This window comes from Typha latifolia, chromosome 1 (assembly GCF_019914945.1).
Source record: "Typha latifolia isolate L0001 chromosome 1, TyphaL0001v2, whole genome shotgun sequence".
Lineage (NCBI taxonomy): Eukaryota > Viridiplantae > Streptophyta > Magnoliopsida > Poales > Typhaceae > Typha > Typha latifolia.
In genome coordinates this window covers 21,449,249-21,470,034 of record NC_133086.1, presented here as the reverse complement: position 1 = coordinate 21,470,034, position 20,786 = coordinate 21,449,249, and the positions used below count along the sequence as shown (strand labels likewise).

General features: G+C 37.8%; 4 protein-coding genes across 9 annotated transcripts; 2 read left to right on the top strand and 2 right to left on the bottom strand.

Annotated features, from left to right (window-relative positions):
* Window positions 1-4,955: 4,955 nt before the first annotated feature.
* Window positions 4,956-7,144, top strand: LOC140781347 (uncharacterized). The gene is made up of 3 exons (XM_073127291.1): window positions 4,956-5,773; window positions 5,863-6,327; window positions 6,683-7,144. The coding sequence occupies exons 1-3, from the start codon at window positions 5,479-5,481 to the stop codon at window positions 6,943-6,945; spliced, it is 1,023 nt and encodes a 340-aa protein (XP_072983392.1). The 5' UTR covers window positions 4,956-5,478; the 3' UTR covers window positions 6,946-7,144.
* A 1,968-nt stretch (window positions 7,145-9,112) lies between these two features.
* On the bottom strand, window positions 9,113-10,018 carry LOC140788009 (probable calcium-binding protein CML46). Its single transcript, XM_073137092.1, has one exon. The coding sequence runs from the start codon at window positions 9,816-9,818 to the stop codon at window positions 9,252-9,254; it is 567 nt and encodes a 188-aa protein (XP_072993193.1). The 5' UTR covers window positions 9,819-10,018; the 3' UTR covers window positions 9,113-9,251.
* A 3,814-nt stretch (window positions 10,019-13,832) lies between these two features.
* On the top strand, window positions 13,833-15,361 carry LOC140793172 (myb-related protein 1-like). Of its 2 annotated transcripts, XM_073144522.1 has the most exons (6): window positions 13,833-14,051; window positions 14,145-14,271; window positions 14,371-14,447; window positions 14,527-14,615; window positions 14,702-14,756; window positions 14,836-15,361. In XM_073144522.1, exons 2-6 carry the CDS (start codon window positions 14,148-14,150, stop codon window positions 15,214-15,216), a joined length of 726 nt encoding a protein of 241 aa, XP_073000623.1. In that variant the 5' UTR covers window positions 13,833-14,051; window positions 14,145-14,147; the 3' UTR covers window positions 15,217-15,361. The 2 variants fall into 2 exon arrangements, with proteins under 2 accessions (XP_073000623.1, XP_073000615.1); XM_073144514.1 differs by lacking the exon at window positions 13,833-14,051 and having other exon boundaries at window positions 14,058-14,271.
* A 516-nt stretch (window positions 15,362-15,877) lies between these two features.
* On the bottom strand, window positions 15,878-20,786 carry LOC140793130 (probable glucomannan 4-beta-mannosyltransferase 3). Of its 5 annotated transcripts, none has more exons than XR_012109909.1 (9): window positions 20,179-20,785; window positions 19,993-20,091; window positions 19,320-19,572; window positions 18,040-18,150; window positions 17,460-17,596; window positions 17,098-17,211; window positions 16,594-16,834; window positions 16,297-16,491; window positions 15,878-16,218 (listed from the first exon to the last, which is right to left on the bottom strand). XR_012109909.1 is itself a non-coding variant. In XM_073144502.1 (9 exons), exons 1-9 carry the CDS (start codon window positions 20,557-20,559, stop codon window positions 16,056-16,058), a joined length of 1,653 nt encoding a protein of 550 aa, XP_073000603.1. In that variant the 5' UTR covers window positions 20,560-20,786; the 3' UTR covers window positions 15,878-16,055. The 5 variants fall into 5 exon arrangements, 4 of the variants coding, with proteins under 4 accessions (XP_073000603.1, XP_073000593.1, XP_073000594.1 ...); XM_073144502.1 differs by having other exon boundaries at window positions 16,635-16,834; window positions 20,179-20,786; XM_073144492.1 differs by having other exon boundaries at window positions 16,635-16,834; window positions 17,460-17,590.

Below are 20,786 nucleotides of genomic sequence, written 5' to 3'. Positions count from 1 at the left end.
GCTTTTCTTATTATCTTCTCGTTAAGTAACGCATGCTTAAAAAAATTTCCTACGCATCCAAACTATTGCTACTGGACGGCTTTTTTTAAACAATAATTAATTGTATTAATAATTTAATAAATTCATTAAAAATTATTGTCTTAAATGGCGCTCTTCCACCTGGAGAAAAGTATAGTTGATTTGGAATAAGATTGAATAGTTTGGTAAAATGTTTTAACTATAACAGTAGTTTATTCAAAATCTCTGTAAACTAATATACAAGTTTCAAGTTTAGATAGATAAAAGGATGTTAACGGGCCTTAATTGGGCCTTCTTGGTTTTTAAGGTCCAAATATTAAGCCCGATAATCCCAACCTAAAATATCCTTAGCTGAGCCGTGGTTTTGGTGTGTGCGTCAATCTATTCCAAAATTAAGGGAACGCATGAATGGTTTGCATCCTAATCACATTTATATAAATATAAACTCAAATCCCGACCGTTTCCACTGAAAATAAATTGCGTGGTGATGCTCTCTCTCTCTCTCTCTCGAGACGTCTGAATAGTGCAAGTGAGGGTGACAATGTTTGTTTGTCTGTCCTTCATTTTTCATTCGTTGATGAGTCCAAATTGTAATATTTTTCAGCCTTTCTTTCTTCTCTCCGTAAATCCAGATTGGTTGTTGCATTTTGCTTTTGGGTTTAAGAAGAAAGCAATTGTTGCTTGTGATTACATCATTTCAATGTTTGATTTCTTTCAACTAATTTTAGTAGATTGGCAGTCGACTACATTTGATTAAGCGACCACTGTCAGTGTAATTACCTGCCTTCCTTGGTACAAGAAGTCATCTTTGGAGATGGGAGAAAAGAAGAATCAAAACTACATGCCTTGGCTATACCTTCTTGGATGATTCCAGAAACATTGGGCAAAAAAAAAAAAAAAAAAATAAGAGAGAGAGAGGAAGGAAAATTCCCCCACCGTCCACTGCAATCACTGGTCTTTTCTTGGTTTCAGATGGCTGTCGTTGAGAGAAGACAAGCACTAGAAGTCTAGAATGGAATGGTAGCTTGGGTTAATAGTGGCCATTAGTCTCAGACATTCTGACAACCAACTGGAGGATGGATGAGTCAAGATCTGCTTTCTGTTGGCTTCCTTGGAAATGGCTTCATGTTAAATGGAAATGTGATTGATTGGATAAAAAATAGCACCTGCTGCTCCTCTGAAACTTTGCAGGCTCATTTCCTCTCAACCATTAATAACAGTTGCAGTCACTCTCTGCTGGTGAAAGAGGAGAGAAGTGCAGAAATCTTTTGATAAATTAATTACTCTTAATAGAATTTGAATTTACAATCCAAATGATTAATCTACTGCTACAATCTCCCTTACTCTGGCTCTATGAAAATTTTCTCTCTATGATAGTCGTATACATTAAATACTCGGTAGCACCTCAGTTTACTTCATTTTTTACACCATAATGTGTGTTACTAGCTTGTTTTGATAAGGCATGGGAGCTTCATATATGACAGAACTATTTTACCCTTTCAGATAAGGTGTCATTGTAGTAGAAGCATAGATGGCATTCATAGCACATGCATGCAGAGTGTTGTGTCAGTATAGCTTGCCTCTCCAATGACCAGACAGGAAGGATGGGGGCATGTCTCAGCTATGCATATGGCTAAGATTTGATATAATTGGCCTTCTTGTAATAGAGAAAGAGAAGGGAGAGCATCTAAAAGCATTACTCCTTGTGAGAGATATGGTAATTAAATGCTCCTTGGGTCATAGGTTGTTATTATTGTCTCTCAGACCATAATACCTCTACATAATATGTGACATTTAACTCCCCCCAAATTGCCTTCGTTCATATATGAGAATGTCTGGTTGCCATCTGAGCAGCAATAATTCATCATGGATAAATTATAAGTTACTTTCATGTGGTTTTGACAAGAATTAAATTATTTCTAAACTTTTAACTAAACCAGGTTAGGAGGGCTAAAAGGATTAAAAATATACTAAATACTAATGAATTTAAATTATAAGTTTATGGATAAAGAAACATTTTAGAAATTTCTATCTACCATATTCGAATCTGATTATAAGTTACGTAGGAATTTTGTAATTCATATTAAATACAAAACCAGATCAAATTGGATATTATCCGACCAATTTTCGCCCCTCTCCTTGGAGAGCTTCAACTTGACATGGCATTAAATTTAGGGCTAAGGTTAGGTGAGAGACATGCGTTTTGTAGCTAGAAAAGTGCCAAAAGTTATATACGTTAGGAAGAGGCGAATTTGGTGGGCCAATTCACCTCTTCTAATATGCTATAAATATGCTACTTAGCTTAGGTATCTCTTATAAGAGTGGGCAAATATTTTTGATCGCCTCAAGAACGTTAACTCATAATACTTCTTTTCATGATTCAAGTAACGACTTAAAGCATATACCTATTTGGACAGTTCTGCCTACCCATCCCTTTCTTGCAAGAAGCCTCTAGTTTTTGTTTCTCCTCAGTGGATTATATGAGCACTTCCTGCTCAAAAGTTGAGCATTTCCATTCTGGTGATCTTATAACAACATCTGCCCTACCACTCAGTGGCTTTATATTAATCATCCCAAAAGTTTCCTAATAATTTTGGTTTCCTATATGTGACAAAAAAAATTTTTGCAATGGTATCCTATATGTTCTTCACTAGTCGTTGAGATGATGCAAGTAACAGTAGTTGTCTTTTAATATTCTTTAATTTTCTCGCAAGTATCAACCACCTCAATTGTCTTCATTTAAACCAGGTAAATATTTATGATCCTTGGCTGGCTGGCTGGCTAAAAGTTCATTATTTTTGCTCTTACTACTAATATTGTGCACTTGGGAATTTGCTGCAACTGGAGAGGAGAAAAACAAAAATATAAGTGAAGCAAAGATATTCTTTACCTACTAGACTTCATCATTTCCGTAAAAGAATCCTTCTTCTTGTAAAAAGTTGGGGATTTTCTTCTTCTATATATCACTAATTATATTTTAGCAAAGGCTATAAAATAGCCTACTGTTAACGTGGACAACTAAGTCCTGTAATTAATCAAAGCCTTTTTTGGATCCTTAGTGAGCTAGATCCCATACGAATCCATAATTCCAATCTCAGGGGCCCTTCCTTTCCACGCGAGTTGGTATGAGTTATTAATTACATGGACCACTTGCATTATTACGTCGGCAATTCATGCAATTGACCATCTAATACGTATGTATATATATATATATGTATATGTATATGTATATGTTCTACATCTCTCTCTATCTGTACTGTAGTCGGAATACAAACGTTGTGAGGTGTATTAACTGAACTATTAACTTCACCTAAATCCTTTGCGACCAAAAAAGAAGAGATATATTAATTATTATTCGACAAGTAGATAGATAACAAGGTGCCAAATTGTTGTCTTCACCAATAGAGGATAAAAGACTAATAACAATTTGACCAAGGATAGAGTTGAGAGATTAAAAGGTGGGCCCGGTATGGATGGCAAGCCCATGTGAGCTCATCTTCCTTATTAAATTGAAGTGGGTCATCTTCCCTAAATACCAGTGGATGTGGTAAGCAATCCAGTGCACGGTGATGTTTGGTTGGAGCTTGGAAGTACTCCACTCCATTGTTCATATAGATAGATGAGCTTCTATGTACTCCACTCCATCGGCCATATGGGACTGTTCCAATCTATTCATGATGGTTCCATCGCAACTAATACAAGTCTAATTGACTTTAAATATTTTTGTGAAGCTAGCCATGAAGAATATTTAGGTTGTTCTCCAGTATAATATTTGTTTTCAAGGGCTAAGCTTGTTTTCTTCTGACAGCAGGAGCTGGGCAGCTAGCTGCAGGAATAGTACATTCTTGGTGCACCCTGGGCTCCTCATTCAATGGCAACCCTACCCTATTTGTTCCCAGTTTCCACACGGTGAGCAGTGAACAGTAATGTGAGGAGAAAGGAGAAAGACCTTTAACCGTCTTTTGAGGGGATTTGAACTAAAGTGCCAGTACTTTCCTCTTATGGTAATTGGTAACAAGTAGATAGATACACGTTCACTTGTGTTGTTTCTCCGTAGAGGAGGAGAGTAGTTCCTGGGAGTGGGAGTACATGATGATGAAGAGAAGACAAGAATAGTCAAGCTAGTGAGTCAATCATGGTACTTTTTATTCAGTTTTAAAGACCTACTACCGAGTGTGATATACTGATATTGGTAAGAGTTAATTAAACTATTTCTCTGCATACAAGTGGTTCTAAGTCACAATAACATCCAAATAATGAGTCTATACAATAGAGCTAATAATTTTTAAGAATAATTTTATGCGTACTTTTTAAATATAAATTAAATGTATTTATAATTTTATTTATTTGGATGAAAAGTGTAATAATTATGTCTAGTTACTATTTACTAGACTGTGAATTAGTACATTAGTTATAATATAAAAAAAATTCGTGACCTATGTTATACTATATTTAACTAAAAATATACATAAGTGTGTATTTTATTATTTAAAAATAATATAATTCATAAATAAGTACTCTTTATACACTAAGTAAATGTCACCGAATTAATGAGAATTTATCTGATTAGAGGAAGAATTCTGACACGTTGCTAAAAGAGCCACAGAGCTAAAGCAACAATAGAATGGAAAGAGGGGATGAATGTAAAATCTGAGTTGGAAGCATTCAAGGTGTCTCTTTTTGACTGTTCATATAGTTTAGAACTATTTCATATCAGAGACAATTAATTTAGGTGGCTTGTAATATTTAGATATACACGGAGAAAGAGTTTCCGGAATTCTTTTTTTTTTATTAACAGAGAGTTAATATACATAAATTAAATATACAAATAAGCCAAACCACGAACTGTAAATTTATTTTAGTTTCTTTTACGAAAAAATTTACGCTAACAAGCATTGTTCTTCTATAGGATTAGCTCCTTCTGATCATAGGGAGTTGGACTTTTCTTTTTTGAGATCGTTTGATTATTCAATCGATGAACAGTAAAATGAGAGAGAGAGAGAGAGGTGCACATTTACCAGTAAGTATGGTCCTGAGATTGGGCAAAGGGGGGTGATCTGCACCTGAAAGGAAAGGTGTACCTGTAGCCCTACGCCAGGGGGGGAGGGGGCTCACACTAGCGGACAGCACAGTAGAGTTTCTTGTCAAGGGGAAAGGGAACGATCGAACCATTAATAATAAGTGCCATCCTTCCATCTGAGAGAGATAGAAGAGAGAGAGAGAGAGAGAGAGAGAGAGAGCCAGAGGAGAGAAAGAAAGAAAGTAATGAGGTGTTCCAGCAGACTCACACATGTGCTCCAGATGACACCATACACGTGTGGATTGAAAGCTTTTCTAGATGGGGGCGCTGTGCTCTTTCTTTCATAGCTGGTTCAGTCTGCTGTGGTGAAATGAAAGAAGAGATCTAGAGAGAAAGAATATATACCCGCGTGTGTGGGTTTCTGTTAGACTGATCTCTTGATGGCTTTCCAACACTCTTCTTCTTCCTCTTCTTCTTCTTCCTCTTCTTTTCCTTCTTGGGCTCTTCACTTGGAGCACCTCTCCAAACTAAGCAATGGAGGACTGAGCCATGCCAAGTCCTCTGACGCATTAAGCGATGGGGTTGGAGAGAATACCAATGAGGAGGGTGGCCAGTCCAAGCTGTGCTCGAGAGGCCACTGGAGACCAGCAGAAGACTCCAAGCTCAGAGAGCTGGTTGCTCTCTATGGCCCCCAGAACTGGAATGTTATAGCAGAGAAGCTTGAGGGCAGATCAGGTAACTAAATTATCAGCACATTAGAGTAGTATACTCTCATTTCTTTTTTGCTTGTTTTATAATATGATGTGTGTGGGGGTACGTTGAAGGGAAGAGTTGTAGGCTAAGATGGTTCAATCAGCTGGACCCCAAGATCAACAGGAGGGCTTTTACTGCGGAGGAGGAGGAGAAGCTAATGGCTGCTCATAGATTGTATGGGAACAAATGGGCTATGATTGCAAGGCTCTTCCCTGGAAGAACTGACAACTCTGTGAAGAATCATTGGCATGTTTTCATGGCTAGGAAGTATAGAGAGCATTCCAATGCTTATAGAAGGAGGAGGCTTAACCAAGCCATCCAATGTAGGATGGAGGAAGCTACAACATCTACAGCAACAACAACAACAACAACTACCACAACAACAACATCATGTGGTTTTAGCCTCAACAACTCTCTTCACTCCTTCCCCTTCCCTGTTGCCGCTGATGGTGCGTTCGTTGGTTCAGATGACATGATGCCCTTCAATGGAGTTGATAAGATGTATGCCGGACAAACACACTATAATGTCCTCTTTGGTGAGTCTAGTCCATGAATTCTTTTCTTCTTTCTTTCAATTTACTAGCGGTTGATGATCTGCATATGAGGTTGAGCAAGCTCCAATTAAAGTTTGCTTCAAGTAGGAAGGGAAATCAAAGCTAGATCTTGCCGGGAAACCCTAGCAGTGCAAGCTTTGGACAGATGCGTACTTGACATAGTTCCCTACTCCCAAATGCCACTCAATCCTTGTTGTAAATAGTTTCTACAAGAGATGAAATAGGCTTCAATAGTGAGATCTGCAATAGTAGTTCTTGTATATATATATATATATATATATATTTGATTTCTTTCTCCTATCCTCACGATTTTTCCTTTTCTTTGGATTTGTTGCAGGTGCCAGTGGAGATGACAAGGATAGCTTCTACAACGGCAGGCACTGTGTTAGGCCAAGGACTGAATCCGACGTTGGTTCTCACCACTACTCACCATTTGTGCTGACAAGGCAACAACCTAGCTTCGCAACCCATATCTCAGAGTCCACGTCAGCAGCATCAGCTGCCGAGTCAGCAACATCTGAGGAGAAGGGAGAGAACTTTCGCTTTGGAGCATCCTTGTCACCGACTTTTATAGACTTCCTTGGCGTAGGAGCCACATGAAAGGAGAAAAGAATAAAATCTAGCTATTTGGGTTTCTAGTAGATGCATGGTGGACATTAAAACCATGATCGTCACACTTTGACTTTGTCCACCTTGGTTATTGCAAATTAAACCTATAGCTAGAAGAAAGAAGAAAGACATACTCAAATTGTGTACGAGAGTTATATATATATATATATCCTTTCGCTAGAGTCGTCAATTTATAAGATTCTACTGGGTGTAGTTATCATCATATATATGCTACAAGAAAGTTTCTATAAAAAATATTTTAAAAAGTTTTAAATTTTGAGCAATAATATAGCTTAGTTTCAAAGGTTCTCACGTTGAAATGTATACCATCACGCATTGTTATGGCGTACCATCGAGTTACCCCTCTCTGGTGTTTTAATTTATTAATGATGCATTAAGTACTTCTAATTAGGAGTTAATTATAAGTATACTCTCCAATTCGAGATAATTTTAGAGGAGCCCCATCTAATACTAATTTGGTCGCTTTATTCGGCAAAACAAGTGATGGAGTTTTAGTATTTTGAAATCTTCTATATGTACGGGAGCACTCCTGCCAATGTTCTCAGGTTGACAAGGAGATAATAGGAGTCTTTGCTCTAATTAAAAATGGGACAGCCTCCTTTCTAATTTTTTGAAGATCTAACTGAAAATAATACTTGAGAAAGAGATAGGATTTAGAATTGCTTGACGGTAATAGCTTTTTTTCTCATTGCTTACTTAGCTTCTCCAATGTACAATTGTAACTTTGAGAGTCATTTATAAATGGTGAATGTCATATTTGCATGAGAGTCATTTCTTTTCGTAGATTTAACTAAAACATAAGAAGAAAATGATATAGGAAAAAAAAAGAGAATGTTCAAAAATTATTTTTTTGGCATTCATGAAGGTAATTTAGTCTATCTAAAAATAATATAATGTTTATGTGCTTAAATGTGAGTTTTAACTCGTGGAAGGCTAACAGATAAATTTAGTTGTTCCATTTCAAAAGTCTAGAAAAGTATTTATACGCTTTTATAGTATAGGAAGACAAAATGATACATGATCAAAATATAAGATGGCAAAATGTAATTAAGTCTAATATTTTCTACGGTATATCTTATTTTCTCTTTATTATTTTGGTTAGGAATAGCATAATCTATGTTGCTTAGATGGTGCAAACGATACCCCCATCTCAGATATTGGGAGAGCAATTCCTAAGAATTTGAAGAGAGGTGCCTTCGTCGCTACCGTGTTGGGTTATTAACTTGCCAATGCTGTGTTCGATAAATTTCCTAAAAGAATTGTTACTGATTTCATGTGTCGATGCTCTTTCTTCATGCTGAAAGTTACGTAGTGGAAGACTAGATTTCCTGTTTACAGGTTTCTTCGCCACTTATACATAAAACAAAATCAGAAAGTCACAACAAAATTTAAGTTTTTGTCTATGATGAAAATATAAATGAAGCCCCTGGTTGCAGCTTTAGCTACAGAAGATCAGGTCCTTAGCAGATATATAGCAATTGGTATAATGTGATATTTTGCATCCTATCTTGACCATTTTCTCTTATATCAGTTTTGTTGCATGATATACCAATTAACTAATGTATACTTTTCATTAATTACTTTAAGAATTTTAAATGACCTCAAAGAGTAAGAGCATTGCGCTTTAACATTATGATAGAATAGTGTGTTATTAATGCCAAATTGAGAATTAAAAGATCAGTCTTGTTTATAGCTTGGAGTTTTGAAGTGCAACAGGAGTTGCATTCAATATTTCTAGCAATAAATTTATTGCATGACAACAGCTAACTTCTCACCTAATTTTTCAGACCCAAAAAAAAAAAAAAAAATTCAAAGAAGATGATTCGACCTGGTGGAAGAGAGTGGATCCAGCAAAGTAGTGTGAATTTATTCAGAGCTTGGGGTATGTACTACTATACTGCATACTTCTATGTAACTGTTAAGTGTTTCTTTCTGAATCCTGAAATGTTCTACTTAGATGGTGCTTTTGTTTATGATTGCCTTCCTTCATGTGTTTATCATAGTAAGCCTGCAGCTATAACTCCTAAAAAATTATAACTCTGCTCACTTATTGGTACATAATCTATAGAACAATTTAAGTTTCTCCTGTTAGATGCTCTTGTTTGAGCCTTTTAGAATGAGATAACTGAGCTAATGATTTGTGAGTCAACATATATTGGCTTAAATTTTCTTGAAGGATTTGTCACAACTCTTTCGTTCTCTTTTTGTACAATAAAGAAGAAAGGGAAAATTAAAAAAAGAAATAAAATAAAATAAAAGGGAAATGGAAGAAGAGATCAGCAGAAACTGCTTTCCATGAGCCTGACAAACTCACTGAAATCTATCCTTCCATCCTTGTTCTCATCATAAGCTGCAATCATCCGTTTGGACTCCTCTAATGCTAGTCCTTCTCTGAAGCCCAGATTGGAGAGAATTCTCTGAAGCTCCATGGCATCAATAAATCCATCAGAATTCTGATCAAATACAGAGAAAGCCTCCTTCACTTCCCCCAAACTAGGCTCCTTCTCCTCAAACATGGTCGAAAGCTCGTCGAAGGTCACGCGTGCCTTGTGTTGCTCTGTTTCCAGTCCTTGGGACATCCCCATCCTCTCCATGACCATCTCCACATCCTCCCTTGTGAGCTCAACTTCCCCTTTGCCGTTTCTTGAGGACTGTGTTTCAGCTTGAACTCTAGATATGCTTGTGTGGAACTCTCCATGACAGTGGAGGAGAGAAAAAACCCTCGCAGAGAACTTCTGAAGAATGAAAACCCAGATAAAACTTGCGTTGTAGAAGAAGATGACAATAGCTTCTGTCAACGAGAGAGAGAGAGCAGAGGTGCTTTCTGATGACGCCTTCTCCATTGTTTTCTTCTTGTTCTTTTTAGGAAGCAGAGAAGGAGAGAACTCGAGAACAAAATAGCTGTTTGCTTTGATGAGGAGAGGGAGGAGGGAGAGGTGGTCTTTATAAGGGACTGTAAATGGTTTGTTAATAAGGGAACAAAATAGCTGTCAAGACGAGAGAGAGAGAGAGAGAGAGAGAGGAAGGTGCGCATGTGGTGAAAAGTCCGAAAGTTGAGGGAGTGGAAGAGGAGGACTAGAAGAGGTCACGATAGAAAGGAAAGAAGAGAGAGGGTTCTTGGAAGGAGCTGGGATCCCATGGGAAGTGGAATTAGTTGCCTTTCCTCCGTTGACCTCATTGGAACGAACTCTCCTCGAAGGAGGCTTAAGAGGTAGGCGCCCGGCAGCAGCATAAAAAAAAAAGATTATGGTTTGAAAAATAATTTGCGGCTTTATTTTTTTTTTATTTTTTTATTTCTAAGGTGAGATATAGCTTAGAAAGTATTTCGTTAGTATAGGTCTAAGTAAACAAAAAATTTAAAAGTATTTTAGTAATTTAATCAATAGAGTTATATAAAATATAGATAAGGATTAATAGAAATTAGTAGCAGTAGCTTACAAAATTCTTAAAGATGAGATTAATTTCTATTAATTGAACTTAGTAGATGGTTGTTAAACTTAGCATAGTTTGCTAAGGGGATTAATGAGCACAAATTTCTTTCATTTTTCCTTGCAATTTTGTGGTAAGCTGGAATGAATATTCCCAACCACAAAATAGTAGGGTTGACTAATATTCTTTCCTTTTTCCTGGTGGAAGGCTGGCCCACGTCTACAAGACCAAGCATATGATGCTTCATTTTTTTCTACGGTATAGGAAACTTCAAGTAAAAGATCATTAGGGAAGATGGTCCAATATTGCAGCTAACCAATAAACAAATAAAAGTATAGAAACTATTAAATTTCGACTTGTATTCAGAATAATACCTTATAATACCTTGGTCCTCTCTCTTTGGGCAAGTTCTTATGTGATGCCATTTCCTTGACCTAACTTTTAAGTAATCTATGTTTAATATTGCGGAGAAGAAGGTTTGTTGAAATTGTTCTTCAACTTTTTTTCCAACATAAGTATGTTAAGTATGTTGACCATTCATATTTACCGCTCTAAATTTTTCAGAAACAAAAAAAAAATATTTAATTGAAATGGAGAGAAACATTATCTTTTAAATTTGAACTTAGAATTTCCATGATAATACTATGATATTTCACAAAGTATTATATTATTTTGCAAAAGAAATTTTTGTGGAAATTTAGCACTACAGGGCCGAGATGACCAGGCCCAAATTGGATCAAACTTAAGCAACAATGAACAACTACAGTGATTCAAAGGCTGCTGCAGGAGACCAAAGGCAGTCAACAAAAAGATTGTCGAAAGGTATATGAATCTAGTAGTTGTATTCTAGGGGTTTTGATTTTTTCTGCTGAGGATCTCTTCAGGTTTAATTTTATTTCCTTCGATAAGATATCTATCACGCATGACTGTTCTTTGATAATAGAATTACCAGAATATCTTGCCTTAATTCTTTTGATAGTAGAAATGGTCATCATTCTTCAAAAGAAGAAGATCCTTGATCCTTCTAGTATCTCCAGTATATAAATAAAATTAAAGGGAAACCCTCTCCTAAAGAGATAAAACCACGACCATATTAAAAGACTAATTAAACTAAGCAAACAAAACCTTTTTCTTTATGTAGACTTGATTTCCTAGTTGTTTCAGGACCTGGGAAAGTAAATTTTTTAGAGCTTCTTCAGGCACTCGTTATATATATAGATAGAAAAGGGAAGTAGAGTAATGATACACAAACTCGACACTTAGATACAAATATAAAAGATAACACAATAATAAGAAATATGATATCAAGCCTTAGGGTACATGAGAAAATACAACAAGAGGTACATTACACAATCATGTAAATTTCTGAAAGGCCGGAGAAGGACACCCACAGCCACAATTACAACTAGAACAAGGGGGGCGAAACTGTCGCTGGTGAAGAAGGGGAGCAAAGGTGAGTCAGCCAACAGCAGGGGGGAGATGCTGCTGTCGGCTATGGCGTACGACGGAGAGAAAACGACGACATGGGAGATGCTACGGCGGGGAAGAGAGGGGTACGAGGAGGGGTGGCTACGGAGGAGAGACGACAACGAGAATGTGGATGAGTCAGCCGCCTTAACGTTTTGTTGTCTAAATCCTTACTTAGCGTGAGTTGGGTGATGCTTTGGTCTCATGCAAATATATTCACTAGTAAAACGAGGAGAACGAAAAAAAAAGAAAAGAGAAGACATTTCCTCGAGCAAGCAAAATATTCGCATTATCTTGGAGTGCAGTAGAAAATTCCTTGTGAACATCCACGCCGAAACTTGACAAGGATGCTGGCGTGTACAATATCGGAAATAGCTTTACAGCATGCCGGCATCCATGTCGTGTGATTTAATCGGCACAAAGTTGGGTATCTTGGTGGTACTTTTGTTGGTTCCTTGGGCCATATTCTCACATCCTTTGCCTACTTTTTTTAACATAGACGGCAGACTTTGATGAGCTCTGTCGAAAATTATTGAGGAGAGCACTCCTTCTCCAGATGATTTGTGGCAGAATAACACATACTGCCTTCTGAGCTGGGGCTCTTTGAGCATCACCCAAGAATCTTCTTGCAATTCATTAAAGCAAGACAGCACTTACAAGTACAGAAGCTGGTTAAAAAAGAAAAAGACACTTTAATTGCACATATTGGTGCTTTTTCCTTACAGTGGTCTAATTTTGCCTACAACTTTTCGTGCCTAATTCGAGCTAAGCCACAATGATGAAAAAGTAAAAGCAAGGAATCACATATTCTTGCCTCCTTTTTCTCCAAATGCTCTGATCATCTGATGTGAAGATAGAAGATATGAATATTTTGCAATCACAGATTTGCTTTAATCTCATCTAGCTAGCTTGTTGTGTGATGTTGCATAAGTAGTTGCTCGAAACGAAGAATATAACAATAAATTGACCTAAAATTAGATGCCCTTGTTTTTAATCTTTGGATATTAGAATGGTAAAGGCAACAACTTTGAAGATCAATCATCAATTTCTGATTCAGAGAGAGAGAGAGAGAGAGGATGTGGCTGAGGATATGAAGTGCTACAAAAATGAATTATTTAGTCTAGTGCTCTACCTTCTCCCTTCTCTGATATTGGACTCTACTTTATGGAGTCAATATCATGAGAACCATGACTTGCTAATTCACAATGGGAAAGTGACATTGGTACAGCATGAGCAAAGCTTTTGATTCTCTATATCAATGTCTGTGGGCATGGTACAATATCGATTATTGCCCCCCTTCTGAAGTATCCATATGTCTAGTTGCGATGGCACAAGAATAATAGAACTCCACCTCTAAGTGGGCTTTCCTTGAACTGTAACAGTATGTACCAGCACCAACCACTCTGAAAGAACTGTACTACTAGATCATATGAAGCAGCTGCAAACTGTGTGTGGGATGTGATTTTAATTGCTTCCTCAATCAATCTTGGTATAACGCTTATTTGAATGAGGATGCCATTTTGCATCTGTTGTAACTTTTACTATTATTAATCCTCTTTAGGGTGGTCTGTCTCATTTGGAAGTTGTTTTCATGCACGATCTGATGCGATAAGTTGCAAAATTTTCTGTTTGTATGATCTGGATTAGATTCTCTGATTCCTCTACTTCACCAGAAAAGCCAAAGACAATTTGTCAGATCTACCTAAACACTGGAGGTTCCTTCCGAAATGTGAAAGTAACAGTTGGGAATCATATGATGAATAGTCCATTATGTTTACGGTTCAAAGCAATATGCTGTGGGAGAAAGTTGCACACCCAATTGTTCAATGTGGTGGGGCTCTCAAATGAAGGAGAGAATCCAGCAAAGAGGTAGGGATGTGGGAGAACAGAAAGAAAACCATGCATACACTTTTCTTTTTTCTATCCTTTTGAGAACCATATTTGAACTGCTTTGCTTGTTTACTGCATCAAAGATTCTCTTCCTTTGAGGTCAAAGAAGTGAAAGAGGGGAAAAGAAAAAGATGGAGAGAGAAACACATAAAGGAAGATGAGATGGAGTGGAGAAAAGATGACCCACAGCTCTATTACATATTATTCTTCATCAGATCCATTTATGTACTTATACATTGGAAAATTGAGCTCAAGTCCTACATCTACTACTACTACTTATATGCTGAGAGGTAGGAAGTTAGCTCCCAACTCATTCTCTTCACTTGTGGACACCTAATGCTCTCACTCAAGTTCATGTGGCTTTGTTCTTCATGGATTCACAGGAAATGCACAACCAAGACTGCAACCAAGTGCTGGTTCTATCTGTCGATGCTAAGCCGCGGCTTAGATGGACCCAACAGCTTCATGAGCGCTTTATTTATGCAGTCTCGCAGCTTGGTGGAGCAGATAGTAAGATACAATGTCTTTGCTCTAGAGAATTTGATTTACAAATGTCTGCTGGATACACATAAAATTTATTGTTTTTCTTTTTCTTCTCTTTGATCTCAGAAGCAACACCGAAATCAGTTATGCGGGTGATGGGTATTCCTGGGCTTACTCTATACCATCTGAAAAGCCATCTTCAGGTACATTCAATTTCCTTGTAATTCTCATATCTAGAAGGTTAATTCCTGAAGCATCTTACTGTAACAACTCTTACCGCAGAAGTATCGGCTCGCAAAGAATCGAGAGCCAAACTTGGAGAGCAGTTCTGCTCACTCTGATGAGACTAAACAGCTCTGGCAATTCAATGGGTATGTTAGGATGACAACTTGGACTTGACAATATGTGTTAGTTCCAAAATTAATTTCTCCTCCTCATGAATATTCACTTGATTCAGGAATATCTTAGAGACACAAATGGAAGTACAAAGGAAGTTACAGCAACGGATTGAGGTGAAGACTTGTGATTGATGTCTTGTTATTGCCTTTCTGAAACAAAATATCTCTAATTGAGAAGCTTTGGCTGCTGCAGGTTCAGAGACATTTGCAGCTAAGGATAGAAGCACAGGGAAAGTACTTGCAGTCTGTCTTGAGGAAAGCACAAGAAACACTTGCCGAGTATGATGTGAATTCGACCGGCATCGAACATGCCATGGCCGAGCTCTCTGAGCTAGTCACTGCAGTGGAGACAGAGAACCAGAGTTCCACTGATAGTTGCCTAACATCTTCAGAGAAACTGGAGAGAGGGAACGATGGAAAGCCAGAAAAGCTAGATAGCAACTCTTCTTCGAATAATGAGAGTCTGGGGCATGATGAGTCTAAGGGGAGCTGTAGTAGTATCTATGGAGGCAGAGGCCAGGAACGTCCTACAATTGGGAAGAGGGTCCATGAAGAGCTTGATCTGAACAGATAGTAATGCATCTTTGTATAGGGGAAAATCAATTTGGCTTTGAGAAATGCAATTGGCCTTCCAAGTTGTGCCAAGAATCCTGGCAGTGTATGGACCACAATGCTTTTGAGTTATATCTGCCACATCTAGATACTATCTTATTCAGGTATTTGCTTGTTGTTCTTGTATGTGCATGAATGCTGACCCAAAAGGCAGACATTCCATGCTGGATCCTCAATTATAGGGACCATATGTGTTATCTTATGCAGTATGATAATGCCTGAGAGCAGGGAGACGAGGCTTGCTATGCTTGAAGCATTTGATATGGTAGCCAACTTGAGCAAAATCTGAACATCTAAAAGATTAACATAGTGCGTTCAACGAGGCCAGATGATTGAAAGAATAGAACTTTTCATTGAGGGCTGCTAGGTTCCACATTTTTGGGACCCATTTACCTTGAACTAGGATGCTAAAATCAAGACAAGTAATGTTGGTTGTCTGGTAGATTAACTATATAACATACTTCTCAACTCTAGATCATGAAAGCAATAGCCACCACAATGAAGCAAATGAGCATTATTTCCGTCTATTCTTACACAATAATGTCCTTTATTGTAGTCAGAATTCTGCTCCTATAAAAGAACAATATCCAAGTGCTTCCAATGAAATATCAACTGAATTGAGATTTGAGAGCCTAAAAAAGGCGGCCCTTCTGTCCTGAGGACTTTGATTCTTGGTCACTAAAGAGTTACAAAGAGAGCAATTCTCAATTCTAAAACATCTCTCTTCTTTGAATGAGTTTCAAGCCTCTCATACAAACAATTCAATTGCAACAGTTATTAAATACTCGGGGATTGAATTTTCTATGAGTTGGAGATGAAAGTGCCAACGTAACCAAAGCCGACTACCAAAAATGCAATTGCCTGGAGGTAGATATAGATGTAGTAATATATTTTATTGTAGACAAGATTGTAGCATGCACAACACAGGAGGAAGACTGCAAGTCCAATTTCCGAGAAGTAGATCCTGGCAATAGCAAGAAGAATCACCAGTATCAGTTGTGTGAAAAAACACAAGTGAATTATGAGCAACATTTATTGGTACCTGTCCCTAATTCTGATGGGAGGCTTTTCGAGTATTTGCACTTCAGGCTTCGCCTTGATAGCGTCTCCCAGCTTCTCTGTCACAACCCAGTCGTTCACACTTCCAATCTCCAAAAGACCAATCATGGTTGCTTTCATTCGGTGCATAGACATGACATTCTCAAACAGAACCCAGAATGGAATAAGATGAATGGAACTGCACAAACCAAATAAAGTTTTAAGAGTTCATTTCCCTATGGGAATAACATAAATAAGAATTCAACAAAGTCACAATTATTAAGTAAATAGAAGTGGTTACTTTTAGGAGTGTATCTGGAAGAAGGAGCCTGAGAATCAAACCTTGGATTCCTGATAGCATTGAGAAGGGTAATAGCTGTTGGGATATAAACTGTCCCCCATACAGGAATGGTGACCTCTGGAACTATGACAGATGCAGGAACCAGAACACAATAGAGAAGAAAAGTGACTAAATGTGCTACAATCTTCCTCACAAAGAAAAAGCTGTAGATCACGTAGAACTTCTTCCAAAATGATACCTCCTGCTCCAATAGAATAAAAAAGGTTAGACAGATACCAAACTAGCATTTTGTACAAGATAATGCCTCATTGTTACAGCTCAAAACACCATCACAAAGCCCTGTACCCACATCTGTTAGCTGACTGAATCCAAGAAGGTGAAATCAAGTGGTAATTGTATTTTGCCACATTATTTTTACAATTCAAATCTTTGGTAAGCTGTGCTGAACCATTCAGTGGACTCTTATCATGGATTATCTTCTCATGAAACATAGGAAAGTCCTACCTTCATTGTCAGAATCTCCATTCCCATTTTTCTGAATAAGTTTGCAGCTCCACAAGTCCATCGATGCTGCTGGTGACGATATGCCTTCAAAGTACTTGGCAGTTCACTTTTAACCTATAGTACACAACAGAATCAGTGAGTACCTTAACAAGTTAACATATCACCAGATAACTGTTCCATGAGAATTTTCACAGTAAGCATCATATGCATAGGAAAGTCATATGATAGTGGCTAATCTGATAGTCAAACTGGATTAACTTTGACTTTTATGGCCTCTTCCAAGTATGCTAAGATTGGTTTCAAGCAACAAGCCAATTGTTGTTTCAGATCTTTAATCTTTTTGTTAAGGATGATTTTATTACCTTGATGTCACCAACATATACAAATTGCCATCCTTTTAGACTTGCCCTAACAGCCAAGTCCATGTCTTCCACAGTAGTTCGATCATTCCAGCCTCCAGCTTCTTTTATGGCAGATATTCTCCAGACACCAGCTGTTCCTAGAAGCAAATATTTGGACAAGACAATCTGGTTATCCAAAGGAGGTTATTTTCTGAACAAAAATAGAGAACCACTTGAAACATATCTAAATAATATGATATTGTACATTTATTTTACATAATGAAACTGACCCAGATTTTATTATTTCTCATATATTTGTTTGGTTTCCTTCAATCATTCCTATGGGCTATGAATTCCTTACATTTGTCTCTCGCTCAAACAAATGCTAAGGAAGAAAGCAGTCATAAACCAAACACAAGAAGGCGGGTTGCTTGCACAAACGAATCTTTTTATTTATGTCATGGATTCACCTCCTTTCATTTATTTAGCTAAATAAACTACTTTACATGTTCTTCAACAACTGTGAAAAGCCTATCTATCTGAGCGACAACCAATTTCAATGTTAAATATTTGAAACAAAAACTGAAATTTGTCTGTATACCATTAAATCCAAAGAAGGCGAATGTGGATGAACCTGCTTCTTGCTCTACTTTGAAGTGATAATCTAGGGTCATCTTTTGTATCCTTGTCATCAGACATTCCTTGGAATTCACTGCAAAATCGTCCCGAAATGCCAAGTCAACAACTTCCTGTCAATCAGGAAAAAGGATATATCAGGCAAATAAAACCTACCTTTTGTTTTATCTCTAGTTTCTGAAGACTGATTACTACAAAAAAAAAAGCCCTAAGCAAAGTTTTCTGGTCCATTCTTCAGCTACCTAGTTTAGACAAATATTTAATTTCCTAAGGTTTTGAGCTTACCTCTGTACATAATAGTAAGTGTTAATAAAGTCAAGTAGACATAGATGTAAATAAGGTAGTGCAAATTTGTTATGAATCAGATCTGGATCAATTCGGACGTAAGAAAATTATAAAAATTTAAGTGGTAGTAAACTCGTGAGTTAGGATTTTAATGGCTCTGATTTTATCTAAATCGGAGGTTGGGGTAAAAAGATACAAATAAAAGAATAGAATAAAGTCAAAATGGGATAGAACGATAAATAGTCAATATTGTGGCGGTCGTCGGAGGATGGCAGAAAGTCAAGGGTGGTGGACGGCCGTAAGGTAGGATAGCTCGTGGAGGTAATGGTGAATGGGTTAGAGGTAAAATTAGGATTTCTAACTTAGATATACTCCTAGAAAAATAAACGACTATGATTAATTTATTTCTACTCTTAAATTATCTTACTCTTACTCCTAAGATAGTTTAAAGCTAAACATAATTCTTAATTCTTCATTGGATGCTTTGATAAATAAACAAAGAAGTCTAGTCTCTCTATATATAGAGGTCGAGTCATACTCAGACTTAACTTTAAAAGGCTTTTACGACTAAAACTAAGACTTATCTTATAGGTTTACGTGACTTAATTGAATTTATTTTAATGGCTTATATGACTTACTTGAACTTGCCTTAGTGGCTTACATGACATAACTAGATTTTACTTTAAGTTTTTACATAAGAGATAAATATAAATCAATTAAAAACTAAATATACTCGATCTATCGAGTTCAATGTCCTCATGATTCGATCCGATTAGATCAATATCGTATCAAAATTTGATGTGGATCTCAAGTAAACGCATGCTTGGGTAACCAAAATACACTGATATGTAATAACTTATGGGCACAATCTTCTTAATAAATTTGTCTCTCTCAAGAACCATGCAATAACTATGTATTCCAAACTCTGCCGTTCCAAATGCCAATCCTATGAATGCTTACCAAACGCCCATCTCGCTTGAACAAGAGCAATCCTTGAGTTATGCGCCAGAAATGGGACAGTTCTCATGAGAAAATCAGATTCTGGCTGGAAATCAGAATCAAATATGGCAACAAAGTCACATTGTTGGACATAGCTATGCTCCAGTCCTTCTTTCAAAGCACCTGCCTTGTATCCTCTCCTATTGTCCCTCACTTCATAGAGAATATTCATGCCTTTGCTAGCCCAAAGCTTGCATTCAAGCTCCACCAAATCCTGAAAGGAATGGTGAAAGTAGACATGAAAGACTTCCATTGGCATTATGCACAGATTAAAATTTCAGACTCATTTTGATATAGATAAATAGAATGTCACCAATTTCATGATTAGGATAAAGGTTGGTCCTGAAAACGCAATCAAATTAATACAAGATTATTATGCTTTATTCTTATTTTTTATAAAAAAAGAAGATAAAATATTAAAATAAAAATAACATTGGCACATAGAAACCGGCAGCGCCTTTCATCATTAAGACCTCAAGAAAAGCGATGTTCTCCACGTGACGCCTTATCGATCTTGTACCTTTACCAATCCGGATAGGACACACCAACTATCCGGACGCTCCGATAAATACCATCTCTATGCGGATGCATGTCTTACGGCAATCAATGCGTGGAAAGCATGCGAACGACTTACCTTGACCGTTGGATCCGTCGAGTCATCGAGCACCTGGATTGTGATCCGATCCGACGGCCACGCCAGCCCGCACGCCGCACCAATCGACTTCTTGTACACCTGCGTCACCAAACCAAACCCACCACTTATTCCCCTCTCCCCAACTTTATCCGCCGTTAAAACTCGGTCCATCGGAATAACTTATACCTCCTTCTCGTTGTACATGGGAATCTGGATAAGGACCATCGGATAAGCGAGGCTCCCTTCCTCCAAGTCGGGCTTGATAGGCTCACATTTGTACCTCTTCTCCGGCCGCAGGCGGAGAATCTTGACGCCGAGGCTAACGGCGGCCATGGCGACGGCCTCGACTAAGAGCATCACCGACATGGCCAAGCATACGGCCACGGCGGCTTGAAGCACCGGTGCGACCGCCCTCGCGCGGATAACTCTCCACGTATCTGCAATTTGGTCGGGGAATAAGTTATCCGCGTGTCGGAATAAGGAAACGAGTGCACTGGAGATGGAGACTTCAAGAGAGCCATCGAGCCATGCGTTGAGGGCTCCCGACGTTCTCGCTTCCATCTCCATCTCTCTCTCTCTCTCTCTCTCTCTCTCTCTCTCTCTCTCTCTCTCTCTCTCTCTCTCTCTCTCTCTCTCTCTCTGAGTTCTAGAGAGAGAGCTCCTGTGTTGCTTACTTGCTTTCTTGGTGGCTCGCTTATAAAGCAAGAAGCGTTTCCACGCTTTTCCTCTTGGACATCGAAATGGGATCCATAAAATAGAACGCACGGACTTGTTACCGAGGATTACTTTTATTA

Excerpts from the sequence above, each read along its gene's own strand:
- LOC140788009 (XM_073137092.1), bottom strand. The coding sequence starts at position 9,818 with ATGGAGAAGGCGTCATCAGAAAGCACCTCTGCTCTCTCTCTCTCGTTG.
- LOC140793172 (XM_073144514.1), top strand. The coding sequence starts at position 14,133 with ATGGATTCACAGGAAATGCACAACCAAGACTGCAACCAAGTGCTGGTT. Across the intron at positions 14,272-14,370 it reads GCAGCTTGGTGGAGCAGATA|AAGCAACACCGAAATCAGTT; the intron begins GTAAGATACAAT and ends CTTTGATCTCAG. Across the intron at positions 14,448-14,526 it reads ATCTGAAAAGCCATCTTCAG|AAGTATCGGCTCGCAAAGAA; the intron begins GTACATTCAATT and ends CTCTTACCGCAG.
- LOC140793130 (XM_073144502.1), bottom strand. The coding sequence starts at position 20,559 with ATGGAGATGGAAGCGAGAACGTCGGGAGCCCTCAACGCATGGCTCGAT. Across the intron at positions 19,573-19,992 it reads CGACGGATCCAACGGTCAAG|GATTTGGTGGAGCTTGAATG; the intron begins GTAAGTCGTTCG and ends CATTCCTTTCAG. Across the intron at positions 18,151-19,319 it reads TCAAGCGAGATGGGCGTTTG|TGAATTCCAAGGAATGTCTG; the intron begins GTAAGCATTCAT and ends ACGATTTTGCAG.
- LOC140781347 (XM_073127291.1), top strand. The coding sequence starts at position 5,479 with ATGGCTTTCCAACACTCTTCTTCTTCCTCTTCTTCTTCTTCCTCTTCT. Across the intron at positions 5,774-5,862 it reads GAAGCTTGAGGGCAGATCAG|GGAAGAGTTGTAGGCTAAGA; the intron begins GTAACTAAATTA and ends GGTACGTTGAAG. Across the intron at positions 6,328-6,682 it reads ACACTATAATGTCCTCTTTG|GTGCCAGTGGAGATGACAAG; the intron begins GTGAGTCTAGTC and ends GATTTGTTGCAG.